At 60.1% G+C, this 17,751-nt stretch overlaps 7 protein-coding genes across 7 annotated transcripts; 3 read left to right on the top strand and 4 right to left on the bottom strand.

Annotated features, from left to right (window-relative positions):
* Window positions 1–167: 167 nt before the first annotated feature.
* Window positions 168–684, top strand: ACA1_139040 (myosin-light-chain kinase; the record flags this gene model as incomplete). Its single annotated transcript, XM_004336182.1, has 2 exons — window positions 168–309; window positions 428–684. The coding sequence occupies 2 exons, from the start codon at window positions 168–170 to the stop codon at window positions 682–684; spliced, it is 399 nt and encodes a 132-aa protein (XP_004336230.1).
* Window positions 685–873: 189 nt separating this feature from the next.
* Window positions 874–2,455, bottom strand: ACA1_139030 (WD repeatcontaining protein 69, putative; the record flags this gene model as incomplete). The annotated part of the gene is made up of 6 exons (XM_004336181.1): window positions 874–1,062; window positions 1,148–1,420; window positions 1,800–1,919; window positions 2,040–2,158; window positions 2,235–2,329; window positions 2,385–2,455. The coding sequence occupies 6 exons, from the start codon at window positions 2,453–2,455 to the stop codon at window positions 874–876; spliced, it is 867 nt and encodes a 288-aa protein (XP_004336229.1).
* Window positions 2,456–2,676: 221 nt separating this feature from the next.
* ACA1_139020 (Armadillo/betacatenin-like repeat domain containing protein) lies at window positions 2,677–6,007 on the bottom strand (the record flags this gene model as incomplete). Its single annotated transcript, XM_004336180.1, has 14 exons — window positions 2,677–2,688; window positions 2,744–3,222; window positions 3,371–3,499; window positions 3,617–3,736; window positions 3,853–3,984; window positions 4,155–4,283; window positions 4,371–4,490; window positions 4,593–4,724; window positions 4,867–4,992; window positions 5,090–5,212; window positions 5,300–5,422; window positions 5,522–5,686; window positions 5,746–5,868; window positions 5,950–6,007. The coding sequence occupies 14 exons, from the start codon at window positions 6,005–6,007 to the stop codon at window positions 2,677–2,679; spliced, it is 1,971 nt and encodes a 656-aa protein (XP_004336228.1).
* A 176-nt stretch (window positions 6,008–6,183) lies between these two features.
* On the bottom strand, window positions 6,184–8,195 carry ACA1_139010 (dTDPD-glucose 4,6-dehydratase; the record flags this gene model as incomplete). Its single annotated transcript, XM_004336179.1, has 11 exons — window positions 6,184–6,359; window positions 6,446–6,525; window positions 6,613–6,751; window positions 6,862–6,956; window positions 7,035–7,160; window positions 7,260–7,336; window positions 7,393–7,500; window positions 7,589–7,665; window positions 7,735–7,825; window positions 7,922–8,057; window positions 8,140–8,195. The coding sequence occupies 11 exons, from the start codon at window positions 8,193–8,195 to the stop codon at window positions 6,184–6,186; spliced, it is 1,161 nt and encodes a 386-aa protein (XP_004336227.1).
* A 340-nt stretch (window positions 8,196–8,535) lies between these two features.
* Window positions 8,536–8,931, top strand: ACA1_139000 (Histone H2A variant, putative; the record flags this gene model as incomplete). Its single annotated transcript, XM_004336178.1, has 1 exon — window positions 8,536–8,931. The coding sequence occupies one exon, from the start codon at window positions 8,536–8,538 to the stop codon at window positions 8,929–8,931; it is 396 nt and encodes a 131-aa protein (XP_004336226.1).
* A 236-nt stretch (window positions 8,932–9,167) lies between these two features.
* On the bottom strand, window positions 9,168–13,077 carry ACA1_138990 (gammaadaptin 1, putative; the record flags this gene model as incomplete). Its single annotated transcript, XM_004336177.1, has 12 exons — window positions 9,168–9,263; window positions 9,351–9,455; window positions 9,642–9,808; window positions 9,964–10,113; window positions 10,247–10,563; window positions 10,669–10,889; window positions 11,002–11,320; window positions 11,515–11,646; window positions 11,727–11,866; window positions 12,080–12,439; window positions 12,541–12,682; window positions 12,878–13,077. The coding sequence occupies 12 exons, from the start codon at window positions 13,075–13,077 to the stop codon at window positions 9,168–9,170; spliced, it is 2,349 nt and encodes a 782-aa protein (XP_004336225.1).
* A 372-nt stretch (window positions 13,078–13,449) lies between these two features.
* On the top strand, window positions 13,450–17,745 carry ACA1_138980 (dynamin family protein; the record flags this gene model as incomplete). The annotated part of the gene is made up of 12 exons (XM_004336176.1): window positions 13,450–13,507; window positions 13,763–14,198; window positions 14,332–14,446; window positions 14,634–14,813; window positions 14,937–15,011; window positions 15,151–15,362; window positions 15,564–15,675; window positions 15,833–16,471; window positions 16,698–16,862; window positions 16,973–17,127; window positions 17,323–17,479; window positions 17,581–17,745. 12 exons carry the CDS (start codon window positions 13,450–13,452, stop codon window positions 17,743–17,745), a joined length of 2,469 nt encoding a protein of 822 aa, XP_004336224.1.
* Window positions 17,746–17,751: the final 6 nt, after the last annotated feature.

Below are 17,751 nucleotides of genomic sequence, written 5' to 3'. Positions count from 1 at the left end.
CCTGTACGCCCGTCCCTCAGACACAACGCACCGCCGCACGCACACTCGTAACACGAGCCGGCAACTCTCTGACTCTCTCTCCTCTCTCTCTGACTCTTCCCCTTGTCAGGCTGAGCGGCTATCCGCCGTTCTACGCCGATAGCGCGCCCGCCCTCTTCAAGAAGATCATGGACGTCAAGTACGACTTTGACGACTCGGTGTGGGACGACATCTCCGACTCGGCCAAGGACCTCATCCGCAACCTCCTCGTCAAGGACCCCTCCAAGCGGTTCACCGCCTCGCACTGCCTGGAGCACGCCTGGGTCAGGGGTACCGTTACACCCACCCACCCGCCCACTTCTACGCCCAGCCATCCGTGACAGAGACTCATTGTTTGTCCCGTGGCGGTGGTGGTTGGTGGTATCGCCCAGGCTCGGCGGCCAACGAGAGGCAGATCCTCAAGATGAACAGGGACAACACCAAGTCGTAAGCTCACCGCTCACAAGCCAGCCCTCATTACCTGTTTCTCTGCTCCGTACTACTACTACTACTACCACTACACCACCACTACTACCCCTGCTGCTGCGTCGCATCTTCTCTTCCCCGCCTTGCAGCCCGGTCGACGTGCGATGCGCACACCTCCTTCCCGTGTCTCTTTTGGCAGCGATCGGCTGGCTCGTTGTTTGTTTGTCTGTTTGTACTTGATTGAACGTTGTTGTTGTTGTTGTTGTTTCCCATTTTTCCCAACAGCTGCACGAAGGTGCTTTGGCCCTTTACCCCTCCACCTCGCTCTGACACCCCTTCTTCTTCGTCTTCTTCGGAAACAAGTTGACCCACAGTCGTGTGGTTGGGTTACTTCGTAAAATACACGGTGGCGCGGGCCGGCTGAGCGGTTTAGGCGCTGATGTCCCACAGGCGGACGGAGCAGTCGTCGGAGCCCGAGACGAGGACGTTGCCGGCCAGGGACAGGCACGACACAAAGTTGGTGTGGCCCTCCAGCATGTTGAGACACTCGCCGAACATGCGCAGGTCCCACACCTTCAGGGTCTTGTCTGCAGAGCCCGTCACCAGCCGGTTGGACGCCTACGTGTCGCGTATCGCGTGTCGTGTGTCGTGTGTGTGCTCTCAGTGTACGCGCGACTGGGGGCCGCTGGCGTGGGGGTGGTACCGCGTCGTACTGAAGGCAGCGCACGGGCCAGGTGTGCGCCTTGACGGTATGTTCGCAGAGCCAGGAGCGCGGGTCCCACAGCTTGACGGTCTTGTCCCACCCGCCCGTGATGATCCGAGACTCGTCGGCCTGCACCGCGTTGACCTCTCCGCCGTGACCGGGCAGGGTGGCGACGCTGGTTCCCGTCGCCAGGTCCCACACCAGCGTCTCCCTGTTGCCCCCGCTGCACAGCAGCTCGTCGCCTCGCCAGAAGGCCAGCGAGTTCACCTCACTCTGGTGCCCTGTGGCGCCACACGCACACACGCACACACGACACACACGACACACACGACACACACGACACACGGCGCACACACGACACACGGCACACACATGACACACATGACACACGCACATGCACATACACACGCACACGACACAACACGCGCGCGCACACGCACACGACACAACACGGCACATGCACATACCCACGCATGCACATACACGCACACGACACAACACGCGCGCACACGCACACGACACAACACGAGCGCACTCGGGTGAGTGGCACACGGCCAATGAGGGGCGAGGGACGGGGGAGATGTGGGGGGGGGTGGGACTTGCCTTGAAGGACTTGCACGCACTCGCCGCGCTGGAGGGCCCAGAGGCGCACGAGCCTGTCGGAGGCTCCCGTGGCCAGGAGGGAGGCAGCCGAACCGAGACAGTTGACCTTCCCGTTGTGCTTCAGGATGCTCGTGCACCGGCCCACCCGCGTGCCCTGCAGCTCCCACACCTGCACCCCCCCCACCCAAACACACCGCTCCGTTAATGGGGCCATCATCACCCTCCATCTCAAGCCACCAGATGATAATGATGATGGCGATGATAATGATGCCACCAAGAGGTGCGGTACCTTGACGGTGCGGTCCCAGGAGCCGGTGATGAGGTGCCGGTCGGTGGCCTGGATGGCGCTCACGATGTCCAGGTGGACCTTGGTGGAGCCCACCACCCGCTGCGAGCCCGTGTCCCACACTGCAACACACACGATGATGTATGAGCCCAGAAGAAGAACGACGAAGAACGTCGTCAAGAAGGGCGGCGGTGGTACCTTTGGCGGTGCCGTCGAAGGAGCACGAGAAGAAGTAGGTTCCCGACCTGTGCATGTGCACTCCCGCCACGGGCTCCTGGTGGTCCTTCATCACCCTGCCCCGCCCCCACCACACCGCACCGCACCGCACCGCACCGCACCGCACCGCACCACACCGCCCGGGTCTGGTCAGCACCAGCCACCACGCCCACGCCCACCACCAGCAGCAGCGGCATCTGCATCATCGGCTATCCTTGTACGCGATCTGGGTAGTTTTGACGATTACGACGACGCGCCGGCCATCGCGGCCAACCAACCATCACCACCACCAGCCACCACCACCACCACCACCACGACGACCACCAGCACCACCAGCGCCACCACCACAGCCACGAGCACCAGCCACGAGCACCAGCACCACCAGCACCACGAGCACCACCACCAGCAGCAGCAGCACATCGGGTCAGACGCGTGGCTGAGGTGCACATGGAAGAGAGGGGGGGGGGATAGAGGGCGGCACGGTACGGTACCGTGGAGAGGGATAATTGGGAGGACCGCCTGCGGAACAGCTCCAGAGGGGTGCTGCTGCTGCTGCTCCTGCCCTCCTCCTCCTCCTCCTCCTCCTGCTCGTCCTGCTGCTCCGACGACGACGCTTTCGCTGATTTGTCGTCTCCCGGCTCTCGCTTGGGGACCACTTCGCCGCCATCCTCCTCGGGGCCGCTGCCGGCGGCGGTCGTTGGTGCCGTCCGCGGCTGCTTCGAATGCGTTGGCGGCTGTGCGGGCCTGCGGATGATGGTGCTGCCCCCGCGGTTGGCGGTCGGGGATGCTCGCGGCTTGGCCGCCGCCGCCGCTTTGGGGAGGGGCTCCTTGGACCTGACGCTGGCCTCGAGCGAGACCTTGATCGACTGCAGCAGGCGCTGGGCGGCCCCCGCCACCGACGGCTCCGTGGCCTGCAGGAACGGCCCCAGACGCAATCGCTGCGTCTTGATCACAATGTCACGCAGCTGGGCTGTGTGTCGTTGGTCGTTAGTCGTGTGAGTGCGGGGCGTCGTTTGGTTGTCTCTTTTGCAAGAGCCAATGAGCGCTGGCGGCGGCGGCGGCGGCGGCGTATGGATGTAAAGTAAAAGTGAAAGTGAAAGTAAAGTGCGCGTAGATACCGTCGAGGAGGAGGTTCTGTAGGGCGAGGAGGGCCAGAGTGAGTACAGTGGGGTCGTCGTCGGGATTGGCGAGGATAGTGAGCAGCTTGTTCAGGCCCCCGATCTTGGCCATCCGCAGCCGCCCACCCGCTGTCGTCGTCGTCGTCGTCGTCGTCGTGCCCACAAACGCGCGCGCCGTTGTGTGAGGTCAGGCCAGTGTTCAAAAGGACGAAGGGAAGGGAAGGGAAGCAGGTGGAGGGCGCGTACGGTTGAGGGCGAGCAGGGCGAGCAGGTGGAGCGCCCTCTGCTGCACGGCCACGTCCGAGGAGGAGGAGGCCTTGCCCACGAACGCCGCCAGAGCGTGGTCCTGCAGCACGTACTCGTTCCCTGGCCATTCCCCACCACAACCCACGAGGGACCGCCCCTTTCAGGAGCAGAAAGAGGCGTGCACGTGGCGGCGGCGGCGGCTGCTGGTGGTGGTGGTGGTGCGTGGTGCGTGGTACCGAGCTTGGCCATGGGGAGGAAGATCAGGAGTATGCTCTCCTGCACGTCGGGGCGCACTCGTGCCTCGGCCAGACACTCCAGGACCGTGTCCAACACCGCACGCGCGCTCTGGTCATCCGTGCTGCTCCAATCTGTTCACACACCGCACACGAAGGCACCACCCATTCACACACACACGACACACACACACACACACACGACACACACACACAAAGAGAGAGGGAGAGACGACACACCACAAATATAAATGATGGGGGGGGGGAAGTGGGGCACGTTGGAGGCGGGTGGGGTGGGGGGGTACCGGGTGGGATGAGGGTCTGCAGCAACTGGGCGAGCAGCGTGGGGGCCTTGGGCTGCTGCAGGGCCAGCAACGACTTGAGGGAGGGACCACCATCGGCCAACACCCGCACCAGCACCTTGTGCGTGCGGGCTGGGCGAAAAAGAAAAAGAAAATGGAAGATAAATAATAAGGAGGATAACAAAGGCAAGAAGAACATAACCAGGAGCGGAGGTGAACCGTCAGCGGCGAAGGTCTTGAGCAAGTTGAGGGCCAAGAGGATCACGGCATCTTGACCGGCTTGGACCGTCTGCATGAGGGGCTGCAGGGCACCCAGCTTGAGCATCTGGAGTGTGGCTTCTGCACCGGTTTGGTTGGTTGTACAGCAGCAGCAGCCGTAGCAGTCGTAGTAGAGAGGGGGGGGGCATTAGGGAGGTGTAGGTGTTGGTGGGGGGGGGGTACCTTGGTGGTGGTGGGCCAGGGTGTTGAGAATGAGCAGCACGGGTCCTCGCACCTGCGGGCTCGAATAGGTCTTGAGCAGGTGCACGAACACCTTCAGGCCAGCCGCCGCCAGCACGGCCTCCCTGCCCTCCACTTTTGTTGGTGGGCAGATGGACGCACAAATAGAGAAGGGCAAGGGTGAGGATTGGCCGCACGCCAGTGATCAAGGTCTTCAAATGGCCACCACACCATCGTGATGCGGGAAGTTGCCGGTGGTGGTGGTGGTGGTCCGTACCGGTCTTGGCGAGGTTGCGAAAGTAGAAGAGCGCGTAGGACATGAGGGACATGTTGCGCGAGGTGACCAGGACCTTGAGCAGGGGCACCGTGACGGACGAGTCCAGCATGCACCCGTGGTTGGTCGCTGCATGCGCCCCCTCCCCCCCAATGCATACAATATCGGTTGAGAGGGCGCTCTCCACCGATGCTTGGGGGGAGGAGGGGGTGCGCAGCCGCCGCACCGGATTCCGACAGGTTGGCGAGCAGCTTGAGGGCGTAGGCCTGCAGGTGGGGGTTGCCGCCGCTGAGGCCAACCACCCAGATTATGGCCTGGGGCACCTCACACACGCTCTCCTTGTTGGCGTCTACGGCAGCGAGAAGATGATGTTACTCACAGAGCGACATCTCAGAGAAGACGAAGAAGAAGACGAAGAAGGCCAACGCCAGCGCACCGTTGTTGGTGAGGTTGATGAGAGCCCAGAGAGCGTTGGCCTGTATGTTTTCGTTGGGTAGCTGGAGTAGGTTGACCAACAGTGGGATGCCACCGCCATCGTAGACGTCGTCCCTGCTGGGCTCTGTGGGGGTGGTGTGTGGTCGCCAAGCAAAAAGGCGCGTTTGTGTGTGGGCGTGGGTGTGCACCGAAGGAAGGAGAAGCGGGAGCGGAGGGTGAGCACCATCGACGGAGATGTTGATGAGGGCGCGAGAGGCCAGCTCGAGCACTTCGTCGTCCTGTGACTTGAGGCATTGGATAGTGGCGTCGATGGCGCCTTTCTCGAACAACTCGAAACTGTTGCTCACGTCTGGATGCTCCCAAGTGAATTTGAAGGCGCCCATCGTTGCTGCGGTTGCGTGCATCGCCACTAATGGGCACAGTGCGGGGGGGGGAGGGCTGGCCTACCTAGAGCGCGCTTGCCAATCTCTATCAAAGCCTGCTTACGGAACTCGGGCTGGATCGCGTCGGCGGCCAGCAACTGGGCCAACTGCGGAATGGAGAAGCTCCTGATTTTCAGGGCAAGGGGGGCTACGCACCGTCATCTCCCATATTAGAAGAAGATTCATCCATTATTGCGCATTGGACTGCGCTGGGGGGGGGATCACGTACTGGGCTTCTCACTGTCCTCTTCGTAGAAGCAATACGAAGCGGTGGCAAATGCGGGCATGGCACGTAATGCCCCCTTTTGCGCTGCTGCCCTGCTGTGGTGTGCTCTCTTGCCTGAACGGGTGTGCTTGATTTTTCTTTTTCTTTTATTTCTTTTATTTCTTTTTTTGGTCCTTGCTGCCACTCGAGATGTCGAGCGGGCAGCCCTCTGGTTGTCTGCCCGGCCGCGCTCCTCCTTCACAAGTTTTGCCTGTTGTGGGTGGGTGGGTGGTGGGGAGGCTTTGTCAATTGCTGCTGCTGCTGCTTGCGAGGCGGAGGGAGAAGTTCTGACCCAACTCTGGGGTGAGCGACCAGGGCGGAGTCCACGGAGGCGATCCAGTTGTTCCAGTGGTCCGGGTGCTGATACCATTCGACTGCAGACGAGAATAACACCCGCCACCGGTGAGCAACGAGTGGCCGCTCGGGCGGGTGGGTGGGAGGTGGCTGCTGGTTGGCGTACTGGTTTTGGCGAGCCCCTCCTCGAACAACACTTCGGGCTTCCACCCGAGCTTCTGCATTTCAGAGCCGTCGATCCAGTACCTGTAGAGTACAAGATAAGAAAAGATAAGATAGGATGGGCGGTTGAGGGAGATAGATCGAGATGGTTGGTTTGCGGAGGAGGAGCACCTCAGATCGTTGAACATTCGGTCTTCGACATACTCGAGGTATTCGCTCTCCTGGTCTTCCAGGCCGAACGCCTTGAGCAAACGACGAGCCACGTCGAGGTTGGAGTAGCAGTCCTCGGAGCCAATGCTGTAGACCTTGCCTGCCGCGTGGAGTCACGCACAACACGCCGACGCGTGTGCACAACCCGCTGAGCTTTGGCCACTACGGGAAACCAATCACGGATGGTGGGACAACCCAAGGATGGCGCACCAACGACCCCGCGGTGGATGATCTCATCGAAAGCAGCAGCCACGTCTCCGGCAAAGATGTAGTTGCGCTTGTTGCTTCCACTACCGTGGATGAAGCTGCATAGAACTCATCAAGTTCAACCGCGGCACCTTTGCCCGACACACACTACCTTAGCAGCTGGAGGCACACCATACCACTTCCTTCCTCGACGCAGTAGGGAGATGAACTTGGGGATGATCTTTTCGGGGAACTGGTGCGGCCCATACACGTTGTTGGACCGGGTGATGATGACGGGCAGGTTGAAGGAGCGGTGGTAGGAGCTGCCCAACCAACACCCCCCACCCCCGTCATGATCACGGCCGGCACAGTGGTGAGTGACCGCTGCAGCGGCGTCGGAAGAGAGGGGAGGGGGAGAGTACCGAACAACAAGCTCAGCACCAGCTTTGCTCGCCGCGTAGGGGTTGGTGGGCTCCAAGATGTTGTCTGCGCCGATTTGCTGCGGGCCAAACCAAGTGGAAGCGTGAGACAACGTCGCAGGCCAGAAAGCAGTACCCTCACGGATACCACGAGAGTGAGTGGTGAGTGGTGAGTGGTGAGTGCCTCGTTTTCCCCCTTGACCTCGTCGGTGGACACGTGGATAAACCGCTTGATGCCGGCCAGCTGGCGGGAGGAAGAAAGGGCCCGGTCAGAGCCAGTACGCCAGGAGCTGGGCCTTTGGGGGGGGGGGTCGTTCGTGGGCGGACGGTACCTTGGCGGCTTCCAGGAGGACGTGGGTGCCCAACACGTTGGTCTCGGTGAACTGGAAGGAGTTGCCGAACGAGTTGTCTGCAGTGGGCGAAGGGTAAGGGGCCACGGCACGAACGAAAGGGCGGGGTAGGGGTGGGGGTACTGTACCCACGTGAGTCTGCGCCGCGAAGTGGACAATGGTGTCGATCTGCTCCTCCTCCAAGATGAAGCTGACCAGCTCAGCCGAGAGAATGTTGCCCTGCACCATACCACGGACGACAGGTCGGTTGTGGGCAGCAGTGAATCTCTCTTTGCTCCGAGCCGGGCAGGGGCGAGCAGGTGAGAAGCGACGCACCTCGACAAATCGGTAGTTGGGCTTGGACTGCAGAGAGGCGATGTTCTTGAGGGAGGAGCAGTAGTCCAGCTTGTCGTAGTTGACGATCTTGTAGTCCGGGTACTTGTTGACCAGCAGGCTCACCACATGAGAGCCACTGCCAGCAACGGCAGTTAGTAGGTGGCCAGATGGAGGAGGGCCTGGCGGTGGAGGAGGAGGAGGAGGAGGAGATGATGTACATGAAGCCTGCACCTCCAGTGATGAGGATGTTCTTAGGCGAATACTCAGTTCCCATGCTGCCAGCTACAGACGAAAGATGTTGAGTTTGGATCTCCTTCTTTCTTGTCGCTTCTACGTCCCCCTCAGAAAAGGAAATAACACTCCAAACAGGAGCAGGAGCCCCAGACACAACATTTTCTTTATAAAACAAATAATAATAACAAAAAGTGCTTTTCACTGGTTGCGGGTGTGTTTCATATTTCTCTTTTCATTTCTTTTCGTTCCTGGCGAAAAGGCAAACTAGCCGTTGGTGCGGCCACAAACGGCTGCGTCGGTTGTGGGTCTAGTTTTGATTCTCTGTACACCGAGAAGAGAAAGAGAGAGAGAGTTCAATCCCTTCCAGAGCACCTAAAAGGATGGCGGACAAGAGCGGCGATGCGGGTGTGGACAAGACGAGCAAGATGACGCCCATCTCTCGCTCGGCGAGGGCTGGGCTGCAGTTCCCCGTTGGGCGCATCCATCGCTTCCTCAAGCAACGCGCGACCAACAATGGGCGAGTGGGTGCCACGGCGGCCGTCTACAGCGCTGCCATCTTGGAGTACCTTACGGCCGAGGTGCTCGAGCTGGCGGGCAACGCATCGAAGGACTACAAGGTGAAGCGCATTACGCCGAGGCATCTTCAGTTGGCTATCCGTGGCGACGAGGAGCTCGATACGCTCATCAAGGCCACAATCGCAGGCGGCGGTGTCATCCCGCATATCCACAAGTCTCTCATCAAGAAGTCGAACAAGAAGGAGCAGGCCGGACAGTGACACCATCTCAGATGAGCGTGTAACCCTCGCAGCCCCCCTCCCCTCCCACGAACCCACAAGGCCTCGATCAGATTTTGGCTGTACAGAAGAAAATTCGAATGCAAAAAAAAAAGAGGATGAATCCATCACCCCAACTCTCAACAGTCACTTCAGGTGGCGGATGCATGGAGTGGTAAAAGCATTGAAAAAATAAACACACACAAAAGGAAGTCTTGGGCTGCATCATGGAGCACATCTCACAGACCGGGAGGGAAGGCAGAGACGGTGGCCGTGTCCACCACCTTCGTCCCGCCGATGCTGTACTCCACTCGGATCTTGAGCATCAGTGGTTTCTGTCATGCAACGCGCGTGCCACCGCGTGAGTCGCCGCGCGTGGGTGCAGCGTGGGTGCGTTATGACGGTATCTTCGCACGTCGTACCTGTCCGTGGAGCGAGTTGTGGAGGGTGATTTGTTGCGTCACCGCCCCGTGGCCGTGCGGCGGCACCTCCGTCCCCGACGGAGATCCCAGAGTCAGCGTGATATACTGCACCGCCGCCACCGCCGCCGCCACGGGGTTGGGTTGGGTTGGGTTGGGTTGGGTTGGGTTGGGTTGGGTTGGGTTGGGTTGGGTTGGGTTGGGTTGGGTTGGGTTGGGTTGGGTTGGGTTGGGTGATGTGTGTTCGTCGTTAGTCAGTTCACAGTCTCGGGTGGGGGCATTGGTTGTGCGCACCTTGGGGACGGCAGCCTGCAGCTCAAAGCCGGTGATGGGGGTCGGGGTGGAATTAGTGGTGGTGGAGGTGAGGACGACCGTGTCCGAGGCGTGGCCACCCGGCTTGCTGAATCCAAACACGATGCTGAGGCCGTTCTTGGCCAGCGCAGTGAGCGGAGGGTACGCTCCTGATGCACCCCCCACCCCCACCCCCAGCGCCATGAAGGAAGGAAGGAAGGAACAGGGCGCAGTGTCAGTTGGCCACCCTCTGCTGTTCTTCTGCCGGTGGCACATTGCGCCCCGAGATTGGGGTGGGGGTGGGAGAGAGAGTGAGAGTGGGTACCCGGTGACATGACGGGGGAGGCTGGCGCAAGGCTGGGTCCGTTGAGCACGTCGAGGAGCGAGGGTCCGGAAAGCGAAGGCGGCGGCGCCTCGGTGAGGATGTCCAGCAGGGAAGGCCCCGTGGCCGCTGCCGGCGGGCGCGTGGTAGGTCCTGTAGTCCGAGAAGTCCCCCAGCCAGCCAGCCAAAACCAAACCGTGCCACCCCGCGCGTCAGCCGTCGTGCGCTCCCCCCCCCCAGGCGATTGGGGGGTGATGGGGGTGACTGGGGGTGTGATGATGCATACCCGAGGGAGCGGCGACGGGGACCGACGAGGAGGGGAGGTCGCCAAAGAACTGCTTCATGATGTCCAGCGGGTCGTGGGCGCCGTTGGTGGCAGCGGAGGGAGCGAGGCTGATGAGGGACTGAGCGGTGACGACCTCGGCCGCCTGCTCGCTGCCTTCGGCGTCGGTGTCGCCCTCGGCCGCCGGCATGCGCTCGAGAAGAGCGCCGCGGAGCGACGACGAATCGGGCCGGGCGAAGATGTTGGCGTATTCGCACGAACGCTGTTGCAGCTCCACGTTGATGTGTGATCGGAACTGCCCGATGAGCGACTCAATGCGCCTGTGCGACGTGAGTGTGAGTGTGTAGCTGAAGCGTGCGTGCGTGCGTGCGTGCGTGCGGCGGGCGGGCGGGCGGGCGGGCGGGCGGGCGAAGGAGTCACCGTACTCGGTGTTGGAGTGGAAGCGGGTGGTGAGCTTCATGAGGGCGGTGAGGACGAATTCCTTGGTCTTGGGTTCGGTGACGACGTTGCGCAGCACCTTCTCGAGCAGACTGACGACGTCGTCTTCAGACACGGCTATGGGGTCGTGCTTCTTCACAACCACCGGGGCGGCCACCAGCAGATCTCCGAACTCGCCCAGGCACCACACAGCCACTTGCACCAGCGCCTGCCCCCACCACCACCACCACCACCACCACCACCACCACCACCACCCGATTGAAGAACCGCGTGAGATGCGACACAGACACACAACACACGCTACACGACACACGCGCTACCTGCTGCTTAGGCTCGTTGGCGAGCGCGAGGTAGAGCTTGCCTACTGCATAGGCGTGGAGCTCGGGCGTCGCGGCGATGAGTCCGATCAACGACGACTGTATTCGCTCGGAGATGTGATGGCCCGGCAGCGCCATCACCCGCAGCACCGTGTCAACGCGCCACTTGGCCGTAGGCGCGTAGCGCTCCGCGACGGCGCAGATCTTGGCTGTCAGGTCGGGTCGCAGCTCGTGATCGGCCACCGTCAGGAAATTGGTCATCTCCCTCACGAGCGGTCGCACGTTCTCGGCGTTCACCAGCACGTAGATCAGCTCCAGCGCCCTGTCTCGCCAACCGACCACACCGATCGATCGATCGATCGATAGGTGGGTGAATATTTACGTGCAGTGTGTAGAGACACTCAAGTCAGCAGCTGTTCCCCCCCCCGGGGGGGGGAGAGGGTTGTGGGTGGGCCAGCAAGCAACCGCTGGCGCCAGTGTGTTTGGGGGCGGGGGCGGGGGGCGGGGGGTACGCACCGGCGGCGGATGGAAACGTCCGAGTCCTTGAGGCAGTCAACGATGGTGGCGCGGTGTCGCTGGACGGCGGCCGAGTCACGGCCCACCACCTTGGCCAGCGTGTTGAGCGCCACGTATCGGATGTTGTTGTCCCTGTCGAATTGTTGTGTGGCATGTGAGCGTGTGTCGTGTCGTTGGTCGTGTCGTGTCGTGGTCCACTGGTCCACGTGTACCGATTGAGGAGGAAGCGGCCGAGGATGTTAATGGCAAGGACGCGCAGGCCGGCCTCGGCCTCGATGCTCATGATCGTCTGCACACACTCGTACAGGATCGCATTTCCCACGTTGCGCAGGCTCTCTGTGTTCGTCGCCACCTACGCATCCCCCCCCGCGACACGGCATGGATGTCAAAACGTTACTCCCTCCGCGGCGACAAGGTCTTGCAAAGGCAAAGGCAAAGGACAGTTGAAGCCGTGGGGCTGCCAACAATGTGTCTCATACATACATACAACAGAAAATAGAAACAATAAATAAATAAATAAATAAATAAGAAGTAAATAACAGAAGAAGGGGAGGAAGAAGATTACCTGGGCAAGGATCTCGTTCATGGCGTCGGAGGCCTCTGTGTTGCCGCGGCCAAGGAGGCGCAGGAGCTGGAGGACCTTGACCTGGAGGAAGGGGTCGGTGATGCCCTGCACGTCGTGCTCGGGCGCGTAGCCGGACATGACAAGATTCTTGAGGATGCGCACGAGCGCCGGCACGAGCTTGCGGAAGAGATCTATGACGCCAGCATCCGGGGGAGAGGCCTCGCAGAGGGAGATGATGAGGGTGACCGCGGTGAGGAGGACGCCGTGGTTGCGCTCGGTGAGGAGCGACTTGACCCGCGGCACGAAGTTTTCGATGGCCTCAGGCACCTTCCTCACGATGCGCACCGCCGCCAATGCCGCCTAGCCATTCCAGTGAATGAATGAATGCGGCCTCATTCATCAGTTTGTGGCTGGGCCGAGAAGAGAGAGAGGGAAGAGATGGGCAAGGCTTTGGGGGGTACCTTCTTGCGAAGGTAGGGATTGGAACTGCCGAGCAGTTTCTGAACGTCGGAGGAAGCGTCGCGCGCGATTTCGGGTGACGAGATGTTGGCCACCGCGCACAGGGCCAATCCCACCACGTACTGGTTGGCATGGTTCAAATCGCTTAAGGTGGTGGTATGGTGGTGGTGGGGATGAAGTGTCAGAGAGGTAAGCTCGGTAGGGCGCGCGAGGGGGTACCTTTTAAGCGAATGTGTGGCGAGCATGAGAACCTCCTGCCGCTCATCAAGTAGCAGCATCAGACCGAGGTAGCCGATGCGCTTGTCGTTGTAGGAGGGGGAGGCAATGAGCTTGAGGCACTCCATCTGGCCGAAGTGAGTCGGGTAGCCCAGCATGTGGATGTACAGTAGCTTGGCCACATTGCGGTGCCTCGTCTCAGAGTCCTCCTCCCTGAATGCAGCGCGAATGGCCGCACATTCCTTGGCGATGACGGAGCGCTCGTCGGCGGCCGTTTTGCAGTTGCGCACCGCCTTGATCAAATCCCTCAGCTTCGACGCCATCTTCGGTCTTGTGTGAACTGCTGCTGTTACTCGCGCCACACCAACGCCGAAAAGAAAAGGGTCAGGAAAACAGAGCCTGAAAATGAAAAATGCACCTAACTTTTTTATTTTCATTTTTCATTTTTTTTGGTTCTTATACTGCTAGCCTCGGTGGGTGGACTAATATGGGCAGGAGCGTCTGCTCACGAGTCTTGCGACCAATGAGCGGTGTACGCTGCGGTGGTCAACTGGCAGGCCCCTCTCTTTGTCCCAACTTCGATTTCCACCCGTCCGGCCAAAAGCACTTTCTTCTCCGTCCGCTCATCTTCGGAACATCCTCAGCCCGAGGGAGGAAAGAAAGTACACCACCAGCCACCACCAGCCACCACCACCATGTTCAAGAACAGGAAGGAAAAGGACACCAAGAAGGGAAGGAAGGAGGACGTCCCTGGTATAGTATCCCATCCCTCGCTTCCTTTTCCTTTTCCTTTTCGCTGGCCTCCTTCCCCTTCGGGGACCCTCTCTCGGTTGCTCGACAGTACACATGAGATGATGAACAATCGACCACCTCCACCCTCCACCTCCACCTCCACCTCCACCTCAACATCGACAACACCTCAACAACGAACAACATCAATTATTAACAAACAACCACCTCCAACACTCACGCACCCACCCATCCAACACACACACACACATACACCAGGCGGAAGGTCATCCGACTACGACACGGAGAAGAGGAAGAGCCACGAGCAGAAGAAGCCCGCTGACTCGGAGGAGGCCCGCGAGGTCGAGCCCGACTCGGAGGAGGAGCGCAAGAGGCGCGAGGAGGAGCGCAAGAAGCGCGAGGAGGAGGACCGCAAGCGCAAGCGCGAGGAGGAGAAGCGTAAGGAGGAGGCCAAGCAGAAGCGCGAGGAGGAGCGCCGGAAGAAGAAGGAGCTCGCCGACCGCAAGAAGCAGGAGGAGGAGCGGCGGAGGGCCGAGGAGGCCGAGGACGATGACGGCGAGGTCCAGGAGCTCGAGGCCATCCCCTACGAAAGCACCGGGGGCGTGGGCTACAAGGAGATGTACAAGCACTTCCCCTACACCGACCACCCCGAGGTGTTTGCCTCCTACGACAAGCTCCAGACCTTCGCCCGCGAGTACCTCCCCCCCACCTCCATAGATAGATAGATAGATATAGATACATACATACATGTGTGGACGTGGCCACTTCTCTCGAGGTGTTGAAACGATTCGTTGATTCATCCCCCCCAACCCCCCTCCCCAACCCAGGTTGAACACGCAGGTGGCGGCGCCCGAGATCGTGGTGATCGGACACCAGGGCCACGGCAAGTCGTCGATCATCGAAGGCATCCTTGGCCACCACGTCACCTTCACCGGCTACGGGGTACACGCCGCTCCCCCCCCACACTGGGCCGGTAGTTGGTAGGGTGGTGGTGGTGGTGGTGGTGGTGGTGGTACTCATTCTTCATATGCCTCTGTGTGTGTGTGTGTCCGTATGTATGCATGTAAATGTATATGTGCATGTACGACCGCGGGGAATGATGGCGGAATCGACCCATTCGACCCGGCAGGCAACGAAGCGCCCGCTGTTCTTGAACCTGATCAACAACCCCAAGTGCGATAGGCCGCGGGTGACGCTCAAGCGCGACCCCTTGCTCAAGGGCCCCGAGTACGACCACGACGTCGTCGTTGCCCTCTCCGACCTCCCCGAGGAGCTCCAGAAGCGCAACAAGCTCAACAAGCTCTCCGAGGTTGGACTCCCCCCGGCTCTCTCGCTGGCAGCTGGCCAATGGCTTTTCTCACCGTCACACACGACACACGACACACACGACACACACACACACACACACACACACACCATTTCTACAACGTAGGAGCCGGTGTTCCTGCAGTACGAGTACCGTTACTGCTCCAACCTCACCCTCATCGACACGCCCGGCCTGCTCAAGGTGCCTCCCCTCCCGGTTTCGGTTTACGTCCCCTGTGGACTGGTCAACCCCCTCCTCCCCCCGTGTGTGTGTGTGTTGTATGTATGTATGTGTGTGTGTGTGTGTGTGGAAGGCGAGCTGAAATCTTTGGTGGCCAAAGGAGGAGGACGCCGACGCCACGGGCGAAGTGCAGGCGATGATCAACAACCTGGTGAAGCACCCCGACAGGTTCATTCTGTGCGTGGAGGAGGCCAAGGACTGGGACAAGCTCGACATGATGGATTTCATCAAGAAGTTCGATCCCGAGTTCTCGCGCACCACCTTTGTTTACACCAAGCTCCACTTCCACCTGCAGCGCTTCACCTCCGCCAGGTAACTGTCCACCTCCCCCCCCCGCCTCTCATGATCGGTACCACGATGATGGCCGCTCCCACAATCTCTCATCGCCCCGTCGGCGTGTACAACACTGTTTTCTTCTGACGATGATCACGATGGCCATGATGACGGTGACGTTAATACACCTGTATGCATGTACGTCGTGCGCGTCGGCTCCGTGATCAGGCAGGTGAACAGGTACCTGCAGGGCACGATCCCCGACGCCCACTGTTTCTTCACCACCATGCTGCCTTCGCGTGTGCGCGCCCGCTACGCCGACCCGGAGAAGTTCCAGGAGAAGATCTACCAGGTTTGTTTGGCTCTTATGTTATTCTTTCTTATTTATTTATTTTTATTATTACCGCTACCTCCTCCCTTTGCACGTGTTGTTGTTGTTGTTGTTGTTGTTGTTGTTGTTGTTGTTCTTATTATTCTTATTACTCTTATTATTATTATTATTGTTCTAGTGCACGCGCAGGGACATCAAGGCGCTGGAGCAGCTGCAGTACGACAGGAGGCACGAGTCGAACATCGGTGCGGTGCAGCTGCGCCAGTACCTGCTCAACCTGGCGTGGAAGCGGTACCAGGACGACATCCCGCAGATCCTGAAGAGGCTGCGCGCCAACAAGGCCGAGAACGAGCTCCGCCTGCGCAAGGTGCAGGCCCAGCTGGAGGGCCTCAACTCGGTGAAGCTGCGGTCGATCGCGTCGGACTACGTGGTCAACTTCCTCCAGGCCGTCGACAAGCTGCTGGCCGGCACCTCCGAGGGCAACCCGGCAGTCAACGGGCAGACCCTCGACGAGGAGAAGCAGCACCTGGGCGACGGCGATTGGGTGGACTCCCACAACAAGCTCATCAAGGTCGAGTCCGAGGACTGGGGCATCCCCTACTGGGAGTCGCGCCTCTACGGCGGCCAGCAGTTCGAACGACTCCTCGCCGAGTTCAAGGCCGTCGCCGACCACCAGAAGCTCCCCGAGGTGAGCATGGACGACATCGCCACCGCCGCCGGAATCAACAAGCTCAACAACATCCCCAACTACGCCTGGGCCGCCTCCGACCTCGCCCAGCAAAGCGCACGCGAGGAACTCGCCCCCCTCATCGACCAGGTACAAATATTTATATTTATATTTATATATTTATATATATATCTACCCCTCCACCCCAACCTTGACCTCAAACACACCACAACGCCCAACCCCGCGGCACGCGTGATCCCCTCTCCCCTCCCCCCCTCCCCCCCAACGAACATGTGGTCGACATTGACCACGTTCCACGTTTTGTGGTTGTGCTTGGCGGTGGTGGCTGGTGGTGGTGGCTGGTGGGCGCGAGCAGGCGGTGAAGCGTGCGACGTACATCCTGCGGAGGTTGCCCGACATCGTGGACAAGATGCTGGACGCCAGGCGGCGCGGACGCCTCGAAGGCGGTTGGGCTCCGGCCGCGGGCTCGGTCGATGTCAACAACATCGACATGTACCCGTTCTTCACGTACCACGTCAAGGTACCCAGCCCCCCCTCCTGCTTGCTGGCGCTCTCGCTTCCAACAGCGTTAACCCACTCGCTCTCTCTCCTCCCCCAATCATTATTATTATTATTATTATTATTATTTAGGATTTGTACAACAAGTTCGTGGAGAGAACCGCCACTGCGCTGGCCTCCAAAGCGATGGACGAGTTCTACGGCACCCGCACCATCTTCTGGGAGTACACGGAATACGCCGACACCAAGCTCCCCATGGACAGGTCGGACGCTGACGAGACTCGCCGGTACTCTCTCTCTCTCTCTCTCTCCCTATCCCTCCCGCCCCATTGGGCTAAAACTAAGAGTGCCGCGACCCTCCCAATGTCCATTGATCGCACACGACACATACAAACCCAACACACACGACACACACGACACACACGACACACACACAACACACGACACACACACAACACACGACACACACACGACACACACAGGGCTGTCGATTCCTTGGCCAAGGAGCTGTTCACCCGCCTGAGGGAACGCATCACCAAGAACGTGCTGCTCAAGTTCTACAACTTCCTGCTCGTTCCGATGCAGGCCGAACTGTGGACCGAGATCCAGGGCGCCGTGACTACTCTCTCCGACGACCAGGTTGGTTTGCGCCTTGTTCAACACTTGTCGTCTCTGAGCCTCCTGGCGATGCTCTCTCGTGAAGTTGACCCCATCTCCACTTTCTTTCTCCCGCGTCGCAGTTGGAGCAGATCTTCGAGGTGGCGGCCACCAAGAACAAGCTCAAGGAGGACGAGAAGGCGCTGAGCCGCGGTATTGAGGCCTACGCCACGCAGGAGGTCCACTTCATCAAGTCGGCCACCCAGTTCTCCCACCCCATCTACGTCCTGTCGCAGGGCAACCAGTGATAGAGA

The sequence above is a fragment of the Acanthamoeba castellanii genome, assembly GCF_000313135.1.
Source record: "Acanthamoeba castellanii str. Neff unplaced genomic scaffold scf7180000084705, whole genome shotgun sequence".
NCBI lineage: Eukaryota > Discosea > Longamoebia > Acanthamoebidae > Acanthamoeba > Acanthamoeba castellanii.
This window is presented reverse-complemented; position numbering and strand designations above follow the sequence as displayed.